We start from the raw sequence: 18002 nt of genomic DNA, 5'->3' as shown, positions 1-18002 counted from the left end.
AATATAGAAAAACACCAAGTACAAAGGCAAAAAGCAGATTTACTGATTTTAGGAGATATACAGTAATTACAAAACAGGATTTCCCACACCCACCAGTCTGTTAAGTCAAGACATTATTAGATTGTATCAAAACGCATACATGTACACGAGATAGCGAGAGATGAGCAACAGCTGATTCAGTCACTGTGGCTCTCTTCAGCTGCTCCTGACTGACTTGACCATGTGTTTGTTTCCCTTTGGGAATCCCCAATCCAGCCTGTGACCTCACAATCAGTCCAGTCAACTGGCTCTGCTTGTCTTGAAGTGAGGAGGAAAGTCAGGGAGGAAGATTGTGGTTTTAACCCTAAAGAGTGACATCTGGCAAGGAAAATGACATGTACGCTTAAATTTGCACATAAAATGTCATGTCATCAAAAAAATCTATGTGCTGGATGAGGGGGACTTCAGCGTTAGTGTGATTGAAATTTAAAGGCAATGTTCCCGCGTTAGTGGAGACTGCATTCACGTTAAACGCTGCATACGTCGGCTCATAAGGAATTTACCTTTACATTTCTTACGCTTCAGCGAAACTGATTGAATAGAGCCCTACAGGACACTAAGTGGGGGAGTGTGATATCTTTGATTTTCTGTATCTGCCAGTCAATTGTAGATTACACACTTTAAGTAATGCATCTCCCCAAGAACAGTCTAGACATTTGGAGTTGTTCAGCTAACTCCTGTTCTTTTAAGGCTGCTTGTAGCTCAGCGGGTAGCGTACTGTGGGATAACAGGAGCTGGTATAAGGTTGGGGCAGACTGAAGCTCCGTTTATACCTGGCGCTGATGTAGTCCACATTCTGATTGGGCCCACATTTTTAGACCGGTGTAGACGATCAAAATAACTGATGGTGATCCTCCCACATCCACATAGCTGATCTTTTGACAGTGTCAGAGGTGAAACTGAGTTAAGTCCACAAGCAGCTCCCAGCATTATACTTAAAGTGGACATTGCCATTGGCTATGGAGTCACATTAAGAGAAATCCCATCCAGCCTTGTTTACAAATTCTAACACTGGACTGTGAGATGTAATCTACACCTTGATTAGGCTGATAGAAATCCTCATTATTTTGTTTAATGATTTTCAATTTGAGTGTCATTTCTACAGTGCAATTGGAAAGTATTCTGACCTCTCGACTTTTTCCACATTTCGTTACGTTACAGCCTTATTCTAAAATTGTTCTCATCAATCTTCACACAATACACCATAATGACAAAGTAAAAACAGGTTTTTAGAAATGTTTGCTATCACATTTACTTAAGTATTCAGACCCTTTACTCAGTACTTTGTTGAAGCACCTTTGTCAGCAATTACAGCCTTGAGTCTTCGTGGCTATGACGCTACAAGCTTGGCACAGCTATATTTGGGGAGTTTCTCCCATTCTTCTCTACAGATCCTCTCAAGCTCTGCCAGGATGGATGGGGAGTGTCGCTGCACAGCTGTTTTCAGGTCTCTCCAGAGATGTTCGATCGGGAGTTTCATCAGACCAAAGAATCTTGTTTCTCATGGTCTGAGAGTCCTTTAGGTGCCTTTTGGCAAACTCCAAGCGGGCTATCATGTGCCTTTTACTGAGGAGTGGCTTCTGTCTGGCCACTCTACCATAAAGGCCTGATTGGTGGAGTGCTGCAGAGATAGTTGTCCTTCTGGAAGGTTCTCCTACCTCCACAGAGGAACTCTGGAGCTCTTTGAGAGTGGCCATCGGGTTATTGGTCAACTCCCTGACCAAGGCCCTTCAAACCCAATTGCTCAGTGTGGGCCGGCCGGACAGCTCTAGGAAGAGTCTCGGTGGTTCCAAACTTCTTCCATTTAAGAATGGTGGAGGCCACGTAGTTCTTTGGGCCCTTCAATGGTGCAGACATTTTTTGGTACCCTTCCCCAGATCTGTGCCTCGACACAATCCTGTCTCAGCTTATTTCCTTGGACCTCATGGCTTGGTTTTTGCTCTGACATGCACTGCCAACTGTGGGACCTTATACAGACAGGTGTGTGCCTTTCCAAATCATGTCCAATTTAATTTACCACAGGTGGACTTCAATCAAGTTGTAGAAACATCTCAAGGATGATCAATGGAAACAGGATGCACCTGAGCTCAATTTTGAGTCTCATAGCAAAGGGTCTGAATACTTATGTAAATAAATGTGCTAAAATATCTAAAAACCTGTTTTTGCTTTGTCATTATGGGATATTGTGTATAGATTGAGATTTATTTTTATTTAATCCATTTTAGAATAAGGATGTAACATAAAGTGTGGTCTGAATACTTTCCGAATGCACTGTAAATAGCCTCGTTTCTCGTTCTGAAATTCTAATGCGAGTGGAACGGGTGTGGTTTCGTGACAACGATTAAGAGCAGCTGCTCACCGATTTGACTGCTCCAACGCAGTTACACCTCCGACACCGCCAAAACATCAGCTATGCAGGTGTCAGCTATCGCTGGTTAGCGCTTCATCTGTTTTAATCTAGGCCTAATGCTCAGTGGGCAAAGCTTAGAATGTAAGTGGTTGGAGTTACAGGTGAGAGCAACAACAAAAAAGGCCCTTAGGGAGGCAGGTTGGAGGTGGTGGATGGAGGGCGTTAAATGTGGGTTGCAACAAATGATGTATTTCAACCTTAGATTGCTGATGCTATGTATTGGTCGATGAGAGGCTTAGAACCCACCGGTTGGTCATATTGGGACTCAGAAGAAGCAATCCTCAATAGGAATTAATTTAAATCTACGGTATTTCAATGACTTATTATTGTTTTCAAGGACAAAATTACATTGATTTAAGTATTTTGTTGTTGTAGTGGGGATGTAAGTACTTAAAAAAAATGATACAAATAAAAAAAAATCTAAACATTTAATGTATGTTCAGCTCACATATAATTTGAAAGTAAACATTAAGGTGTCTGTAATAGGATAAAACAAATGTAGACATTAAGAAAAATACATTTGTTGTTCTATAGCTTTGGAGTGCCAACATGGAGGCACGGTTGCTTCAAAACAGCACACCCCTCAGTCATGTGTGTGAGTGTGAGAGATTGGTTGCAACTTCTTTTTTAAACTTTAACCAACATTTTGAATTTATCACATTTCTAATCTACTAACTTTCTGGCTGAACAGCTTTAAATATGTGACAAGACTGGGCTAGTACCATCCCCCCTGCTGGTGCAATGGACTTTGCAAGGGACCAGAAGGTCACAGGTTCTAATCCTCCCAATCACCTTTCTCAAAAAAGGTATAATTCAGCATATTAATGCAAATTTTTATTTTATTTTAAGACAAATATTGCTGGGTCTCCCGAGTGGCGCTGTGGACTAAGGCACTGCATCGCAGTGCTAGCTGTGCCAGTAGAGATCCTGGTTTGCCTCTTCCAAATCCGTACGGGAGTTGCAGCGATGGGACAAGACTGTACCTACCAATTGGATACCACAAAATTGGGGAGAAAAAGGGATAAATAAAACAAATATTGCCTTGAGTCGAGAGGGAATATTTAAAAGGTTTGATAATCCAGATCTGTTTACACTTCTAAGATATCTAGATACAACGTGTCCTTGACTACCTCCTAAGGTGGTCAGGAAGATCTGATCACAATCACTTCACTTCAAATGCGGACACAATCAGAATGTGGACAGGATCAGGACACAGACCGCATGTTAGCACCAGGTATAAACGGGGCTTGAGACACCAGTATTCTTTTTCAAGACTGCTTCAACACAACAAAGCACAGCCTTCTGCAAATGCACTGTAATAGCATAGCACATGCAATCTTTATTGCATTAATATAAATGTTTTACATAGTATTGTTTTTATTCATTTTTTTGTCTTTGCATTTCAAGATCACTGATCAACATACTAAAAACCCTGCAAAATCCTGTGTCCTGTCAACATGTATGTAATACAAATGTAATAGATATCTATAATGGTCAGAGTGCTCGTCTACTCTGCAGATGTCCTCACTCAAACTAAGGTCACATGCTTGTGGACATGGACGCCTGCTCAAAGAAATCAAATGGTATTCAGCATGATGGACAGGCCCAGAGATGGAGTAGGTCTGCAATTTATTATAAATATATAAATGTTCCTTCTTCCGATACTTAAATAAAAATAATTATATCGATGACGTCTCCAATTCTGGACATGTCCTTCCGTCCGACAGTCTCTCAACCAATGGCAGTGTAAAGGACCCATCAGCAGCCCTTCAGCGTTGTAGCACTGGAAGAGAAGACAGAGAGAGACATGAACACATCAGGGACCTTTTCATCCAAATCAGAGGGCATGTTCTTTCTGTTATTTGGCCTCAACAAAGCAGATTCAATAGGTTTTAGTGCATGCCATTAAAAAAAGCTTTTTTTTATCAAAGCACTGAGACATCGAAAACGGCAACGCTATGGTACATGACAGGAAGTGCACTCCTACAAATACTAAAATGTTCATTGAATAAAGGCTGTAGGTCAGCGCACATTAGTTAGCCAACAACACAACATTTTTGAGGGGCCTCCAGTGATCTTGAGTGAAATCAGGAATGAACCTTACGGTGCATTGTTCATGTTGCAATGGCGCCATTTCTGGGCTCAAGGACACCTCTAAGGCATTCTGGGACGGGTCCTGTGCGTCTCAATGAGGGATCTATACCTGAGTTCTGCTGCACGGATGCCTCAGCCTAGCAGGTTTCTGATTGACAGTGGTAAAACCAAGATAGACATCACAAATGAGTCATTGTAATCTGTGATAACGTTTTCAGCAGTTTGCTGGTCTGCCATGCATTTACTCTACTGATTATTCAAATGTCTTTGAGATTTAACGTAGTTAACCTTGAAATGCTGCTGCTGTGTGGATCGTCTCCTTTATTTACGTAATGTTATGTGTATGCTGCTACCGAACATGGACATATACACTGAGTGAACAAAACATTAGGAACACCTGCTCTTTCCATGCCAGACTGACCAGGTGAACGCAACTATCTCTTATTGATGTTACCCCTTTAATCCACTTCAATCACTGTAGATAAAGGAGAGGAGACAGGTTAAATATGGATTTGTGCCATTCAGAGGGTGAATAGGAAAGACAAAATATTTAAGTGCCTTTGAATGGGGTACGATAGTAGATGCCGGGCGCACCGGTTTGCGTGTATCAAAAATGGTCTACCAACCAAAGGATATCCAGCCAACTTGACAACTGTGGGAATCATTGGCATCAACATGGGCCAGCATCCTTGTGGAATGCTTTCAACACCTTGTAGTCCATTCCCTGACAAATTGAGGCTGATCTTAGGGCAAACAGGGGTGCAACTCAATATTAGGAAGGTAAGTAGCCTTTTCATTTGTATTTCAAACCAAAACATTACTTCTCAGTACTATTTCATTTACAAACAATTAGGAGGACAGAACCATCAAACTCCCCCTAAACGTTAAATTCCACAATGCCATTCAAAGATGCATTGCTTCAGATACACTGACTGACAGCCATTGAACAATGGCTTCTATTAGCATATGACGTCAATGTCCTAGATCTGTTTGCAGGTAAGAAAATCTGTTCAATAAAAGGAATGATTTTACTCCCCCCAAAAAATTCTCCACATTCAGCCCTTTCCTCTCATTGTTAATGTACCAATAGCCTCAAGTGGTAAACAGGGGCTTGACTGGCAAGTAGTTTTCTACAGGTCTGCTATTTCATAAAAGCCCCACAAACATTTGCAGTTAATGGCAGCTATTATAAAGACCACAAGCCACAATTTAAAAGGCATGGTCATAGTCAACTTAAAATGCCCCCATTTTAGTACGAGGGGGACAATAGAAATATCCCAAATTCCAAATGACCAATGTTTTTATTCCAGCTTGTTTCAAGGTGAAACTGAAGCCTTATAAATGGCATTGGATTTGTAGGTGTTAATGGAAGTAGGAGCACTAAAATGAAGACAACTAGGTAAGATTCTTGAAGTTGACATTTTATTTATAATACTTTTTAAAAACATCAGAAAACATTTACACAAGTATTCTTCAACTGTTACTTTTTCCAACAGTTTTTTCCCACCTATACAGCCTTCTCTGATCTGCAAACAGATGATGTCCAAAATAGAAGAAACAGAGCCAACCATCATAATACACTTTGTCTCTGCTTGTAACAATGGTCAGGTCAGTGTACTCTACCAAGCAATAAGCCTCTGATCTCTACCTGTTCGGGCCAAAAGGGCAAAGGTGAGGCGATGTTGGTCTTACTGTCTGTCCCTTAATATTTAGTCAGAGTGGATAGGTATGTAGGTAGGTAAATGAACAAACATCTTTAGGAAATGTAATTTGTCATTGGTAATGAAATGGTCAAATCTGTTCTGAACCCATATAATTACACAACAGGTGAGGTAACCTTTCCTCACCACCCTCCCCCAACTTCAGCCAAACAAAAAAACCTTTTTCCATTATTCATCAGAAAAATCCACTAAAAATAATTTGATACAGATTGTACTGTACATAATATATAAAATCAAGATTTGCAGTCGTATGAGATCAGCCAAGCAGTGAAGTGATAGAAGATCGAGTTCAGAAGCACCAAATAAAGTCAAACACATTCCAACTCAAATAGGGTTGAGTAACAGCTGAACACTGAGAACTCTGAGAAATCACTGAACTACTTAGTACAAGTCAACAAGACATGGCAAACCCATAGTAAAAGTTTTACAAAATAACTGAGAAAAAATTGTTCATCCCTGTAACGTGCCATACCACACGTATATGAGAGGAGTAACTAAAATGGCTTCCCTCTGTCAATGCTAGTTGATTCTATCATTTTCATAGTAAGCCAGCGCTCCATCAACTAACATCTTTGTTTAAAATGTCCCGATGCAGACAATTCAAATCAGTGATTTTAAAACAAATTGGGCATCATTCTATGTATAACAGCATGCAAAATCAAGGAGCTAGATAGGAAGACCAGAGAGTAATAAAACAGTCTTGGTTAACTGAGGAGCATAAGGTATAGAGACTACAGACAGGACAGAGTCAGATGAGGAGAGAGAAAGGGGGAGAGGTGAGGTGGCCCAAGGGGACCAAATGATGTAGCACTGGACAGGTATGAGGGGGGTGGATGTGCCCACTGCCCGGTTGAGCGGGCACACTCTCAGTACTGTATTTACTGCCCTGCAACCATCTCTGTTTTCAGAGAGGATTAGAAACAGGGCACCATCCTCCTCTCACCGGCACTTGAGGTGACTTTGGCTTACAGGCACATCCTCACAACCCCAGCTCAACTGTCTGGAAAGCCCTAGCTGGCAGTGTGCCACACGGTGATCAAGAGCTTACCGGCCCGGCAGCCAGCTCCCACAGCCAGTCAGCTCTGACTGTGTCTGAGATACAGCAGGTACCTAAGCCCCTATGACTGCTCGCTCTTCAAATCCACCAGGGTCCACTTCCTCGTCACATCACAGCTACAGTACATGTCTTCCACCAGCACAGATACATCATATTTACTGCTGCTTAGATCCTGTAACTTTCCGTTCACAGTATCTGAGACTGAACCGTTTGTTGCATAGACTAAAAGAAATACACTTTTTGTCTCTTAAGATTTTGACAATTGGCAGCCAATCAAGCAGACCTATGAACCATGGTGTTAGAACATAACATAAGCTTCTTTGCAAATAGAGTGAAACTTAAAGGCCTCAAGATAAGGAGAATATTTCAATCGCCAACCATTCTGTAAAGAAAAGTTAAAAATAAAACGACCAGATTTCCACCAATTTGGATAAATAAGTGAAATTTGATAAGGATGATAAAATAAAAACACACTGCCATTTTTATATATGCAGTAATGTGTATAACCCCAACCCATTCAGTCCCTTTTTGATAAATAGAAAAAAAAGAGGTGTCCTGGTTGTCTGGCCTGAAATATTTAGTTTCTTTCTGCCAGGAAGGTGAAGGGACATGGTAGGTGACTAGCAGGGGAGGGGAAGGGGGGAGGGGGGGCATGTTTGCCTACCTTTCCTTTTCCCCAAAGCACACCACCTCACGTCTCGAATTGCGTAAGCAAGGCGCGAACCTCAGGAGTGAGCTGCTTGGCAGCCTTGGCTGCCTCTGTGATGGCTTTACGGTACAAGCCCTTTCTCTTCTTGTCGAAGCGTGACTGGAAGCTTTCTAGAAAGGGGGCGACCTGTGCAAGTGCCAAGAAGGAGGTGGTGGGTGAACCGAACCAGGCGACACGGGCCTCCTGCCTGACTAAGAGCCCATTATCTTTGCGGCTGATCTGGATGCCTAAGACACGGGCTGGCCACCAAGGGAAACCATATATTTTGGCCCAAACGATGTCCCCTACGCAAATGCTCCTGCCGTCCAGAGAGACACACTTAGACACATTTTTGGAAAACACTTTCTGAGATTTACGAGGGGTTTTCTCTTCCGTAGGTGCAGGCGAGGGGTCAGTGACTGCTGAGGACGTGCCAGGGGCGGGGGGCGAGTGCAAATCACCGGGAGGGGGAAAGTCAAAGGTCTCGGTGGAGCTACACTCTGAGTTTGAAGACTTTAAGTCATCTGCACTATCAATGCTGCACATGGAGGTATTAGAGGAGTCAGGCTGGCTGGGGTTAAGGGTCATGTACACCACAAGGTTGCCAGCCTTGCTGCCGCGCGTCTCCCGCCTCTCCTCCCGCCCCCCCTGCTCCTCTGGCTCCACCTTGGGGTCGCTGTGCTCCGTGGCTGTGAGGGGTTCCACTTGGGGCTGGGATTGAGTCTGAGGACTGAGCTCAGGTTCTGGCCCTTTATCTGGACCCTGGTTTTCAGCAGCAGTGGCCTCGCCTGTGGAGCAGGAGGAGGAGGAGGAGCGCGTGGAGGTGCAGCGGGGCGCGCCTGGCTTTGGAGGGGACAAACGGCCACTTCCCGGCACTTTCTCGAGGCAAGGCGGCTTACATGTAGAAGAGTCATTCTCTTCATTACGGTACCTTTGAGGCTTGATGCGCATCCTGGGTGGGAGAGGGGTGGCGTTGCTTGGTCCCACCCCGCTGATCTGCTGCAGCCGTCGGGTGAAGTGGACCTTCTGGTGGGCGTGGGCCTCCTGCAGGGCAGCGGCCCTCGTCATCGTCTTGGCGTTGCCACTGCTACCAGTGACCACTGTAGTCTCCCTCTGCCTCTTCTGCGCCTTGGCCAATTTCAGCACCTCCCGTGCCTTGGAGTGATCAACATTTTTGCTCTGCAGCACTTTCTTGGCATTGAGCTGGACTCTGGAGCTGCTGTTGACCGGTGATGTTGTTGTGGTGGATGTTGTCCTCAGAACCCTGTTCCCTCCAGCTCCGCCCTTCACCTGGCCCAGAGAAGAGGAAGAGGAGACTCGTATCCCTGAGGCCTGTCGTTTGGACACCTCAGCAGCATGGCGCTTCTCCTCAGAGCGAGGGTCATTACGCGGCCGCTTGCTGACAGTAGCTGCACTGTCGTTGCGTCTCCGCTTGGCGTCCTCGCCCCTAGAGTCCGACACAGGGCCTCTACGTGGCTCCCTCTTGTCCACGGTCATGACAGTCCCCTTGCACTTGTCACAGAGCACCTGGCGGGGCCGCAACTTGATGGCGTTCATGATAGAGGTGGGCTCCTCGCGATACAGCCTGCGCTTGGGCCGCTTGATCTTGCGGGGGGGCGGCTGAGGTAACGACTGGTTGTAGGTGTCCCTGATGAACAATGGTGGAGGGTAAGGGGCTCCCTCCTGAAACAGTGGCGGAGGTTTTGAAGTCCATGGGTTAAGCTTAGGCTGGGGGTCAGGGTTTGGTTCGGGGATTGCGACAACTTGGCTGTCAGGGTTTTCCTGGACTGGCTTTTCCACCTTCTCTGGCTGGAATGGTTCTGTCTTTAGCTGCATAGATTCAGGTTTATCCTTGTATTCTCTCTTTGGGAACACAGTGATTGGAATTCCATAGGGTCCAAACCTGAGAAGAGAGAATTTAGAGGATTTAGAAACTGTGGATAACTATAAAAACTCTAAACTTGTTTTTTGTCTTGTATTCGTCAAAGATTTCATGCTAATTCAAGATGTTTCTCATTTAGGCCTACACTGATTTCCTAAATGTACAATCTAAATCAATTAAATCCTGAACATTCAAAGAGGAAATATTAAATTAGTGTTGCAAAAGATCAAAGAAGCTCCCACTGCCTAAAACACAACATCACCATAGCTAACTAGAGTGCACAAGGCCCTACAAACAAAGGAAAAAAAACAATCCTTGTTTACAATATTAATGCTCACCCTCCAGCTTTACTCACTAATGTTTTAATACGGCAGATACAAGTGAAGGTGGCAGCAGAAAGTCCATGACTGTGTTTGTCAAACCCTACCTTATGAATTTGGGATCAGAAGTAACTCTTGGGTTGAAACTGCCACACATTTCAACATCTATTGGGCTGTGTTGATACAGGAAGAGCAATTCAGATTTTTATTTTTATTTTTTACACTAATTGGTCTTTTGACCAATCACAGATCTTTTCACATCAGATATTTTTCAGACCTGATCTGATCGGTCAACAGACCAATTAGGGAAGAAAAATCTGAATTGCGCTGCCTGTCTTGTTTTCTCTATTTGACTGAGTGTTCCTCAAAATGAAATTCCAGGAGGTGTAGAAATGTGGGCCATGCAAAGCAAACCAGACATAGCGTATATGATAATTTACTTTCCATGAAGCAGGCCTAGCCTAAATTCAACGCTACCATGAACCAAAAACAAACAAATCTGAATAAGCCTACAAAAAGTTTCAGCGGTGGCTATTACCATGGCAGAAATATATATATATATATATATATATATTATTTATTTACTTTTTTATCCCAGAAGAACCCCAATACACCTTGACAACTTCAGCTCAATCAAAATCTTAAAACTGCCGGCCCTACTGAACATTATCCAGATACTATAGGTCAAGTGGTTCAACTACCACTACATAGGCCTAGTTGAGCTAGTTTCTAGGCTGAGATATAATATGCAGTACAATATGTTTCCTACCAGAGCACCTCCTAAAACAATCCCCATGTTACAGAGAGATGACAGAGCTATACAGAGATAGATGGCCTTGGGTAAATGTGTCCCTATGCTGCATTAGTGAGTGCATCAAGCGCAAATACAGGACAAGATTTATCATGCTAACTCTACTGGACCAAATGCTAACTCTACTGGACCAAATGCTAACTCTACTGGACCAAATGCTAACTCTACTGGACCACCCTTCCTCCCCTTTGGAGAACAAAACAATGGATCAATAGCTAGGTTACCATCCAACTGGCGACATTAGAAAATATGAGCATTTACCCACCAGTGGTTTTTCAGCCAAACATCAGTGCGTGATGACGTAGAGAACAAAAAATGTATTTTTTTTGCTTAAGTTTTCATGTACCGAATAAAAATCTAAAGTTCAGTGTGTTTACATCCCATTTTCAACTCGACCAATAGTTTTCTAACAAACTGTTGCGTTAAATAGCAAATGTGCCTACTCTGGTCTTCGCATGTGCTCTCTATCCAACAGCTCGCATACACAGTGCGGGTAGGCTAGTCTACATGATGAGATTCTTATGGATAAGAGCAAGAATATTTGTATTTGTCAAGCAAGTGCAACGTCAATAAAGATGTTTTGGGAAACAGCTCTGAAATGTAAAGGTGCTCTTATGAAGGTTCTAACAATGAACTGACTAGTCTCCTGACTAGTCTCTCAGTCGCTGCTGCTGAAAAACATCCCCACACCCACAGGATGGTGCCGAGTTTCCTCCAGACGAGACGCTTGGCATTCAGGCCAAAGAATTCAATCTTGGTTTCATCAGACCAGAGAATCTTGTTTCTCATGGTCAGAGTACTTTAGGTGCGTTTTGGCAAACTCCAAGCGGGCTGTCATGTGCCTTATACTGAGGAGTGGCTTCTGTCTTGCCACTCTACTATAAAGGCCTGATTTGGTGGAGTTCTTCAGAGATGGTTATCCTTCTGGAAGGTCCTCCCATTTACACAGAGGAACTCTGGAGCTCTGTCAGTGACCATCGGGTTCTTAGCCACCTCCCTGACCAAGGCCCTTCTCCCCCGATTGCTCAGTTTGGCCGGGCGGCCAGCTCTAGGAAAAGTCTTGGTGGTTCCAAACTTCTTCCATTTAAGAATGATGGAGGCCACTGTGTTCTTGGGAACCTTCAATGCTGCAGGTTTTTTTTTTGTACCCTTCCCCAGAGCTGTGCCTTCGACACATTCCTGTCTCGGAGCTCTATGGACAATTCCTTCGACCTCATGGCTTGGTTTTTGCTCTGACATACATTGTCAACTGTGGGACCTTATATAGACAGGTGTGTGCCTTTCCAAATCATGTCCAATCAATTGAATTTACCACAGGTGGACTCCAATCAAGTTGTAGAAACATCAAGGATGATCAATGGAAACAGGATGCACCTGAGCTCAATTGAGTCTCATAGCAAACGGTCTGAATTCTTATTATTTTTAATAATTTTGCACATTTCTAAACCTGTTTTTGCTTTGTCATTATGGGGTATTGTGCGTAGCTTGAGTGTTTTTATTTCATCCATTTTAGAATAAGGCTACAATGTAATAAAATGTGGAAAAGGTGAAGGGGTCTGAATACTTTCCCGAATGCACTGTAATCAATAGCCTAACTGTTAAATGTGTCTGGCTTTATAAAATTATAGAAACTGAAAACGCAGGCCACGTAGTATTTGTACTGTCCAGAGCTAAAAGTAAAACTGGACAATGTGTCAGGCTACGGCCTTTTGGAGGGCATAATATTAAAAGTCGAGGTTTGGGATGCTTGTACTCAATTACTGCGTACATTCAAACTTTCAATCTCTTTAAATGGGAGGGGATGTGTGCGGTTCAAAATGTATTGTTTCTCTGGCAGTTACATAAGGGCAATTCCACGTTAATGGAATTATGCTTTGATTCCATTTTTTACCACTTTAAAATGTATGCCAAACAAAAACCATTGATTTCAAAGTTTAATGAACCATAAGTCTATGCACAAGGACTCCTTAACAATTTCCACTGAAAATATTACAAAAACGAATTTAGTGGATAGATGCCGATGCAAACTTTGGTAACGGAATTTAGGTAAAATCTCAATCAGGATTTTATGCAAACCCGTTTCAAAGATGTCTGTAAGTGAAGTGGATTTACACCCGGTAAAGGAACACATCATGGGTCCCTGATCTGTAATAGCCAGAAATGCATAATTATGGATATGAATGTTATTCTCAGGGGTCGCACTAAAAAAGATAGGCCTATTTCTTAATACGTTATTTTGCTGCGTTTTGTAAACGCTGATCTAAAATGCTTCATATTGTAATTTCTGCTTGGCATCAGACTCATTTTGTGCTTCAGTTGCACTTCTCCACCTCTGCTTCAGTTGCACTTCTCCACTCGGAAGAGAATCCACAAATGGGCATTCTATCAGCAGACAGCGCTGACCAATGTGTAGCTACTTTTCTCTGGTACTTTTCTCTGTGTAGCCTACTTTTCTCTGGTAAAATGCAAAATTAACATCAAGCAAAACATTAGGAAATGTAGCTGGCTACATTCTTTCTATGATAAACATTAGAAATGGCCATGCATCGTTTTTTTGCAAAAAATTACTTGCTTTTTCATTGTACGCTCATTTACTTGTGACTGTTAGCCAAATAGCTTTGCACTTCTTTTGTCACCTGATGAAAATGAAGCTATTTTCTGCACAAATGTATTTTCTGTGAAGGAAAACTATAGTTGCACATCCCTGATTACTCTATTGAAGTAAAACACTTGACTGTCAATATAAAACGCAGGTGATATGATTTAAAACGCAGATTTTTTTTGATGGGCTGCATTTTCAAAATGCAGATTTCTGAACTATTAACGTGACCCCTGATTCTCATGTTTAATAAGTTTGGACATCACAGCTCAGCAGAGCACAGTAGAGTACATTGCAGTACAAAAGAGCAGAGTAGGGTTCAGTAGAGTGCAATAAAGTTCAGTAGAGTACAATACTATACTTTACTGTATTGGACTGTATTCTACTGTGCTGTATTGTGATCTCTACTCACTGTACTTTCCAAACTTGTGAAACATATGTCTATGATTGGTCCAGTCAGTCTGTGGACATTACCATCAAGGTCAGGGTGGACTGACCAAATTTGAACTACTTTTCAACTTCCATGGACATCCGGTGTTGGTCGGTGCTAGGTGGGTTAGGATGCTGGTTACAGGGGGGTCATGGGTAGGTGTCAGTAAGAGCTGGGAGAGGTGACATTAACTGGAGAGTAAGAGAGAAGGGCAGAAAGCGAGGAAAACGGGAGAGAGGCAGGGGTTGTCCAGACTCACTGTTGTAACACTCTTGGTTTGACCACCAGACGACAGAAGGAGAAAGAAAACCGTTATAATGCCAGTGGAAGAGAGGACAGTAGCAGGTGACCCAACTGTGGTTTGTGACTATTATGATTTCCTATCGTAGCCAATTCAGTTGCAGTAATTACGTTACATATTTTTTGGTAAATACGTTACCAATTTTAATGACTTAATTCATAAACAAAATCGATATCAGTAAAATACTAAATTGGTAGGTTTACCATTACTTGTTACTTCTGTGAACTTTCATTATCCGAAATTACAAAATATCTTAAATGTGCATTTTTGGTAATGGAATTACAAGGCAATATTTCTTAAACTTGCAGAAGGTAAACCATTTCTCCAAAACTAAATATAAGTGTTGATATTGTCAGGGTTTTTACAATAACATTTTGTTTTGATGTATTTTCGATACCTTAAGACTTTTTCGGGTAGGTAGTTGTTTTCCAAGACTCCTTTTCCATGTGCCTTTACTTATGTCTAATTTAAGATTTAAACATTTTTGAAAAATGTATCCATGCCTTCATTTCCCAAAAATATAGACTTAACTTTCATTTGACATGCTCCTATGAATCTTTTCGATGGAAATGCGCATAAGCAAGTAGCCTACATCTGTACCTGCATTAATATGGCCATGAGCCCCTCCATTGCTACTTATAAACATCCTTGAAACCGTAGAAAGATGCAGATTCCTCTGACAGCCAAAACCAACTGTAAAATTGCACTGGAGAGTTAAGGATTAGCGAGTGTCTCACTCTGATCACAATGAATGAAACAGCCAAGAGAAAGAGGGGAACATGCCTTTCCTCACCACTGTCTTTCCTTTGCGTCACAGCTTCTCATAGCAGCCTCCTTATCAACCAACACCTTTCATTAACACACAACCACCATCTTTTACTTCCTAATCAACACCAGGTGACTGTCAGCTAGGCAAAAGGTTGGCCTGGTCCAGAAACATCAGCTGGCCTCTTCCCCTTGGCACTTCATAGATTTGAAATAATTTGATAAGTATACAATATGGTAGCAGCTCCAACTTTTCCACTGATAGCAACAATATGGTGGAAATTCCACCCATCTATCCTAACACCCATCTTTCCAGATGCATACACCTAAGTAGGGGACGGGTAGAGTAGATATTTTAGGACCAGGTCGATGTCTAGCGGCGAGTTAGTCTGAACCGAAGACAGCGACTCATCTCTCATCTTGAGCACACATCCAATAGGAAAAACAATGATTCCATATGACCTATGCTATGGAACACACTCTGGCAAATCACAGGCACAAGGCCTGCACTCAGGGGACTGTTGGAAAACAAAAGCCATAAACCGATCCCTTAGACTCAACAATGAGGATCTAAAAATGGAGTATTTTGTTTGTAGAGAGGGGATGGTGTTGATTATCTACAGTACTGTAGAAAATGTCGCAGTAAGGTTTGAGTGGCCTCCATCTTGTCATTATAATGAACCGGCCATTGTTCTGGGGATCACTGCTGCTCAGGCTCTTATCAAAGCAACTTACACTAACGTGGCTTCCAAGTTATAGCATATTCTACCATGTATTGATAACCTATATTAATAGCGTATATGGTATAACACCAGAGGGATACCTTGAAACGATATGAAGTCCTGAAGAGCAACTACACAATGAGCAGTAAGCAGTTTGTGAGGGGAAACTAAACACAACAAGGTGTTGATCGTGTGTACAGATGTCATCTTTGCTAAACATAATGAAGATAGTCAACATAGTCACCAGGCATGTCAGCAAGTTTAATTATGACCCAAAATCTAGACCTGCAGATGATAAAGGGAGGGTTGGAGGAAAGGTGTTGATGAGACGGGTGACAAATTACAAGAAGGATATTAGATAGAATCCGAGAGGGGTTGTTGATAGTGGCATAATGCTACATGACTACTCTACCAACTGCAGCATTCTCCTAAGTATGACCTTACACTAGACTGAGCATGTGATCATCCTCTCCAGCTGACCTCTGATATACCTGGACTTTGTAAATAGAAACATCAAGTTTAGCTTTGTAAACTGAAATGACAATCCGAAAGCACTGCCCACATAATTGGGGATAAGAGCAGTTCCTCTGTATTTTTGTGATATGTTGTCAAACTAGAGATCACCATGGTAGCTTGACCCCTCGACCCCTGGCAAATGTAGAAAACTATCTGTTTAGGTCAGGAGGCAGGGGTTTGCAAAGCACAAGGTCCTTTACTGACAGCTGACAAGTCGGAATGAGAACACACCACATCTTTCAGGTGTGAATTGTTGTATAATTTTGTATGTGCATAATGTGCAGTGGATGTCAGTGGTAAACAAAAAGATGTGGTGTGTTTCCAGAAGTAAACTAATGGACAGAAAAGTCTTAGGAAGTTACATAGAAAAACAAATGTGGTATAAAACTAAAATATAAGAGACATTTCCGAGAAGGATTATACTATACCTTTTAGAGAGGTCCATCAGAACCCCAGAGAAGATCTTCTCGCCTAACCGAAAGGACACCACCAGTGCGTCGTCGATGATGTGATCCAGAGATACTCGAACTTCGGAACCAGGTATCAGATTGTCCACTGACTCGGACTGTACCTCCTCAGTTTCAGCAACGGGCATGGGGTGAGGGGGTTTCATTACGGTCTCGCTCTCGTGGAAGTTCGTTTCCAAACTCCGCTGTCGTGAGCACGAGTCCCCAAGTTCTGCCGAGGAGGGAACCTGACCCACTGCCATTACAGGAAGCTCGGGACTCGGAGAGTTCTGGTTTGTGATGCTCGAAAAGTCATAAATGTATCCAGTCTCCATGGGTGTTCCAAGGAGTCTCTCCGTCTCTAGAACTGGCGGAGAGTCGACGTGTTCTATGGACTGGGGGTGTTCAAGAGAGGCATCTTCCGAAGACTCGGCCTTGTACTCGGTACCAGAAGGAGCATCATCTGCTGATTCGGGCTCCAGTTCTGCCTCGTGGGACGGTTTGATTAAAGCTCTATAGTCACACTCGATAATAGTAGGTTGGGTTAATTCTGTGTTTTGATAGTAATTGATCATGGGCTCTGCTGGTTCTGCCAACGACAGCCCAGCCTCCGTAGTCACAGGATGCGCAGGGAACGAATGCAAAAAGACCACCGATGGCTGTGAATCGGAGATGGAGCTATTCTGATGGCAGGCGTAGGGCTCGTGCTTACTGAGCTCGTTTGCAGGATCAACATTAGGCGAAAAAAATTGTTTCAAACGTTCTGCCCTCGACATTGTGTATTTCGAACCATAGCCCTCGCGAGAATGGTTATCGGTATTTTCTACGCCGACCATGAGACATCCTGTATCGATGTGTTCATCCTCTGCACAAGCAGCGAGGACTTTTCCCGCGGCTTCTTGGTCTGGCCTGCTCACTAGCTCCATTTGGACCTGGCCGCATTCCTGAACTGCATCCCCATCCTTGAGTTGGTGAACAAGGTCTATTACTGGCGCGTACTGCTGCGTTGCATCGGAGTCGAGTTTGGCCCCCGGCACAGCTGGCACCGGTTCGTGCTCACCACAGTCCCCCGCTGTTGTTGTTGATACCGCAACAGCTCCTGGCTCCGCAGCCACGGCCGCCATTTTCTTTCCGCTTTGCTTCTACGGCCAGGTCCCGTCCTCTCCCTGTGATAGCACTAGAGCCCGCCCACTTGAAAGCC

General features: G+C 43.2%; 1 protein-coding gene across 1 annotated transcript; it reads right to left on the bottom strand.

Annotated features, from left to right (window-relative positions):
- Positions 1–4035: 4035 nt before the first annotated feature.
- Positions 4036–17984, bottom strand: LOC106567424 (PWWP domain-containing protein 2A). Its single transcript, XM_014136658.3, has 3 exons — positions 16784–17984; positions 7986–9912; positions 4036–4232 (listed from the first exon to the last, which is right to left on the bottom strand). The coding sequence occupies exons 1-2, from the start codon at positions 17923–17925 to the stop codon at positions 8013–8015; spliced, it is 3042 nt and encodes a 1013-aa protein (XP_013992133.1). The 5' UTR covers positions 17926–17984; the 3' UTR covers positions 4036–4232; positions 7986–8012.
- Positions 17985–18002: the final 18 nt, after the last annotated feature.

Source organism: Salmo salar, chromosome 13, assembly GCF_965601325.2.
Source record: "Salmo salar chromosome 13, fSalSal1, whole genome shotgun sequence".
NCBI lineage: Eukaryota > Metazoa > Chordata > Actinopteri > Salmoniformes > Salmonidae > Salmo > Salmo salar.
This window is presented reverse-complemented; position numbering and strand designations above follow the sequence as displayed.

Coding starts and splice junctions, on each gene's coding strand:
- LOC106567424 (XM_014136658.3), bottom strand. CDS start 17,925: ATGGCGGCCGTGGCTGCGGAGCCAGGAGCTGTTGCGGTATCAACAACA. Junction 9,913..16,783: donor CTGATGGACCTCTCTAAAAG/GTATAGTATAAT, acceptor CTCTCTTCTCAG/GTTTGGACCCTATGGAATTC.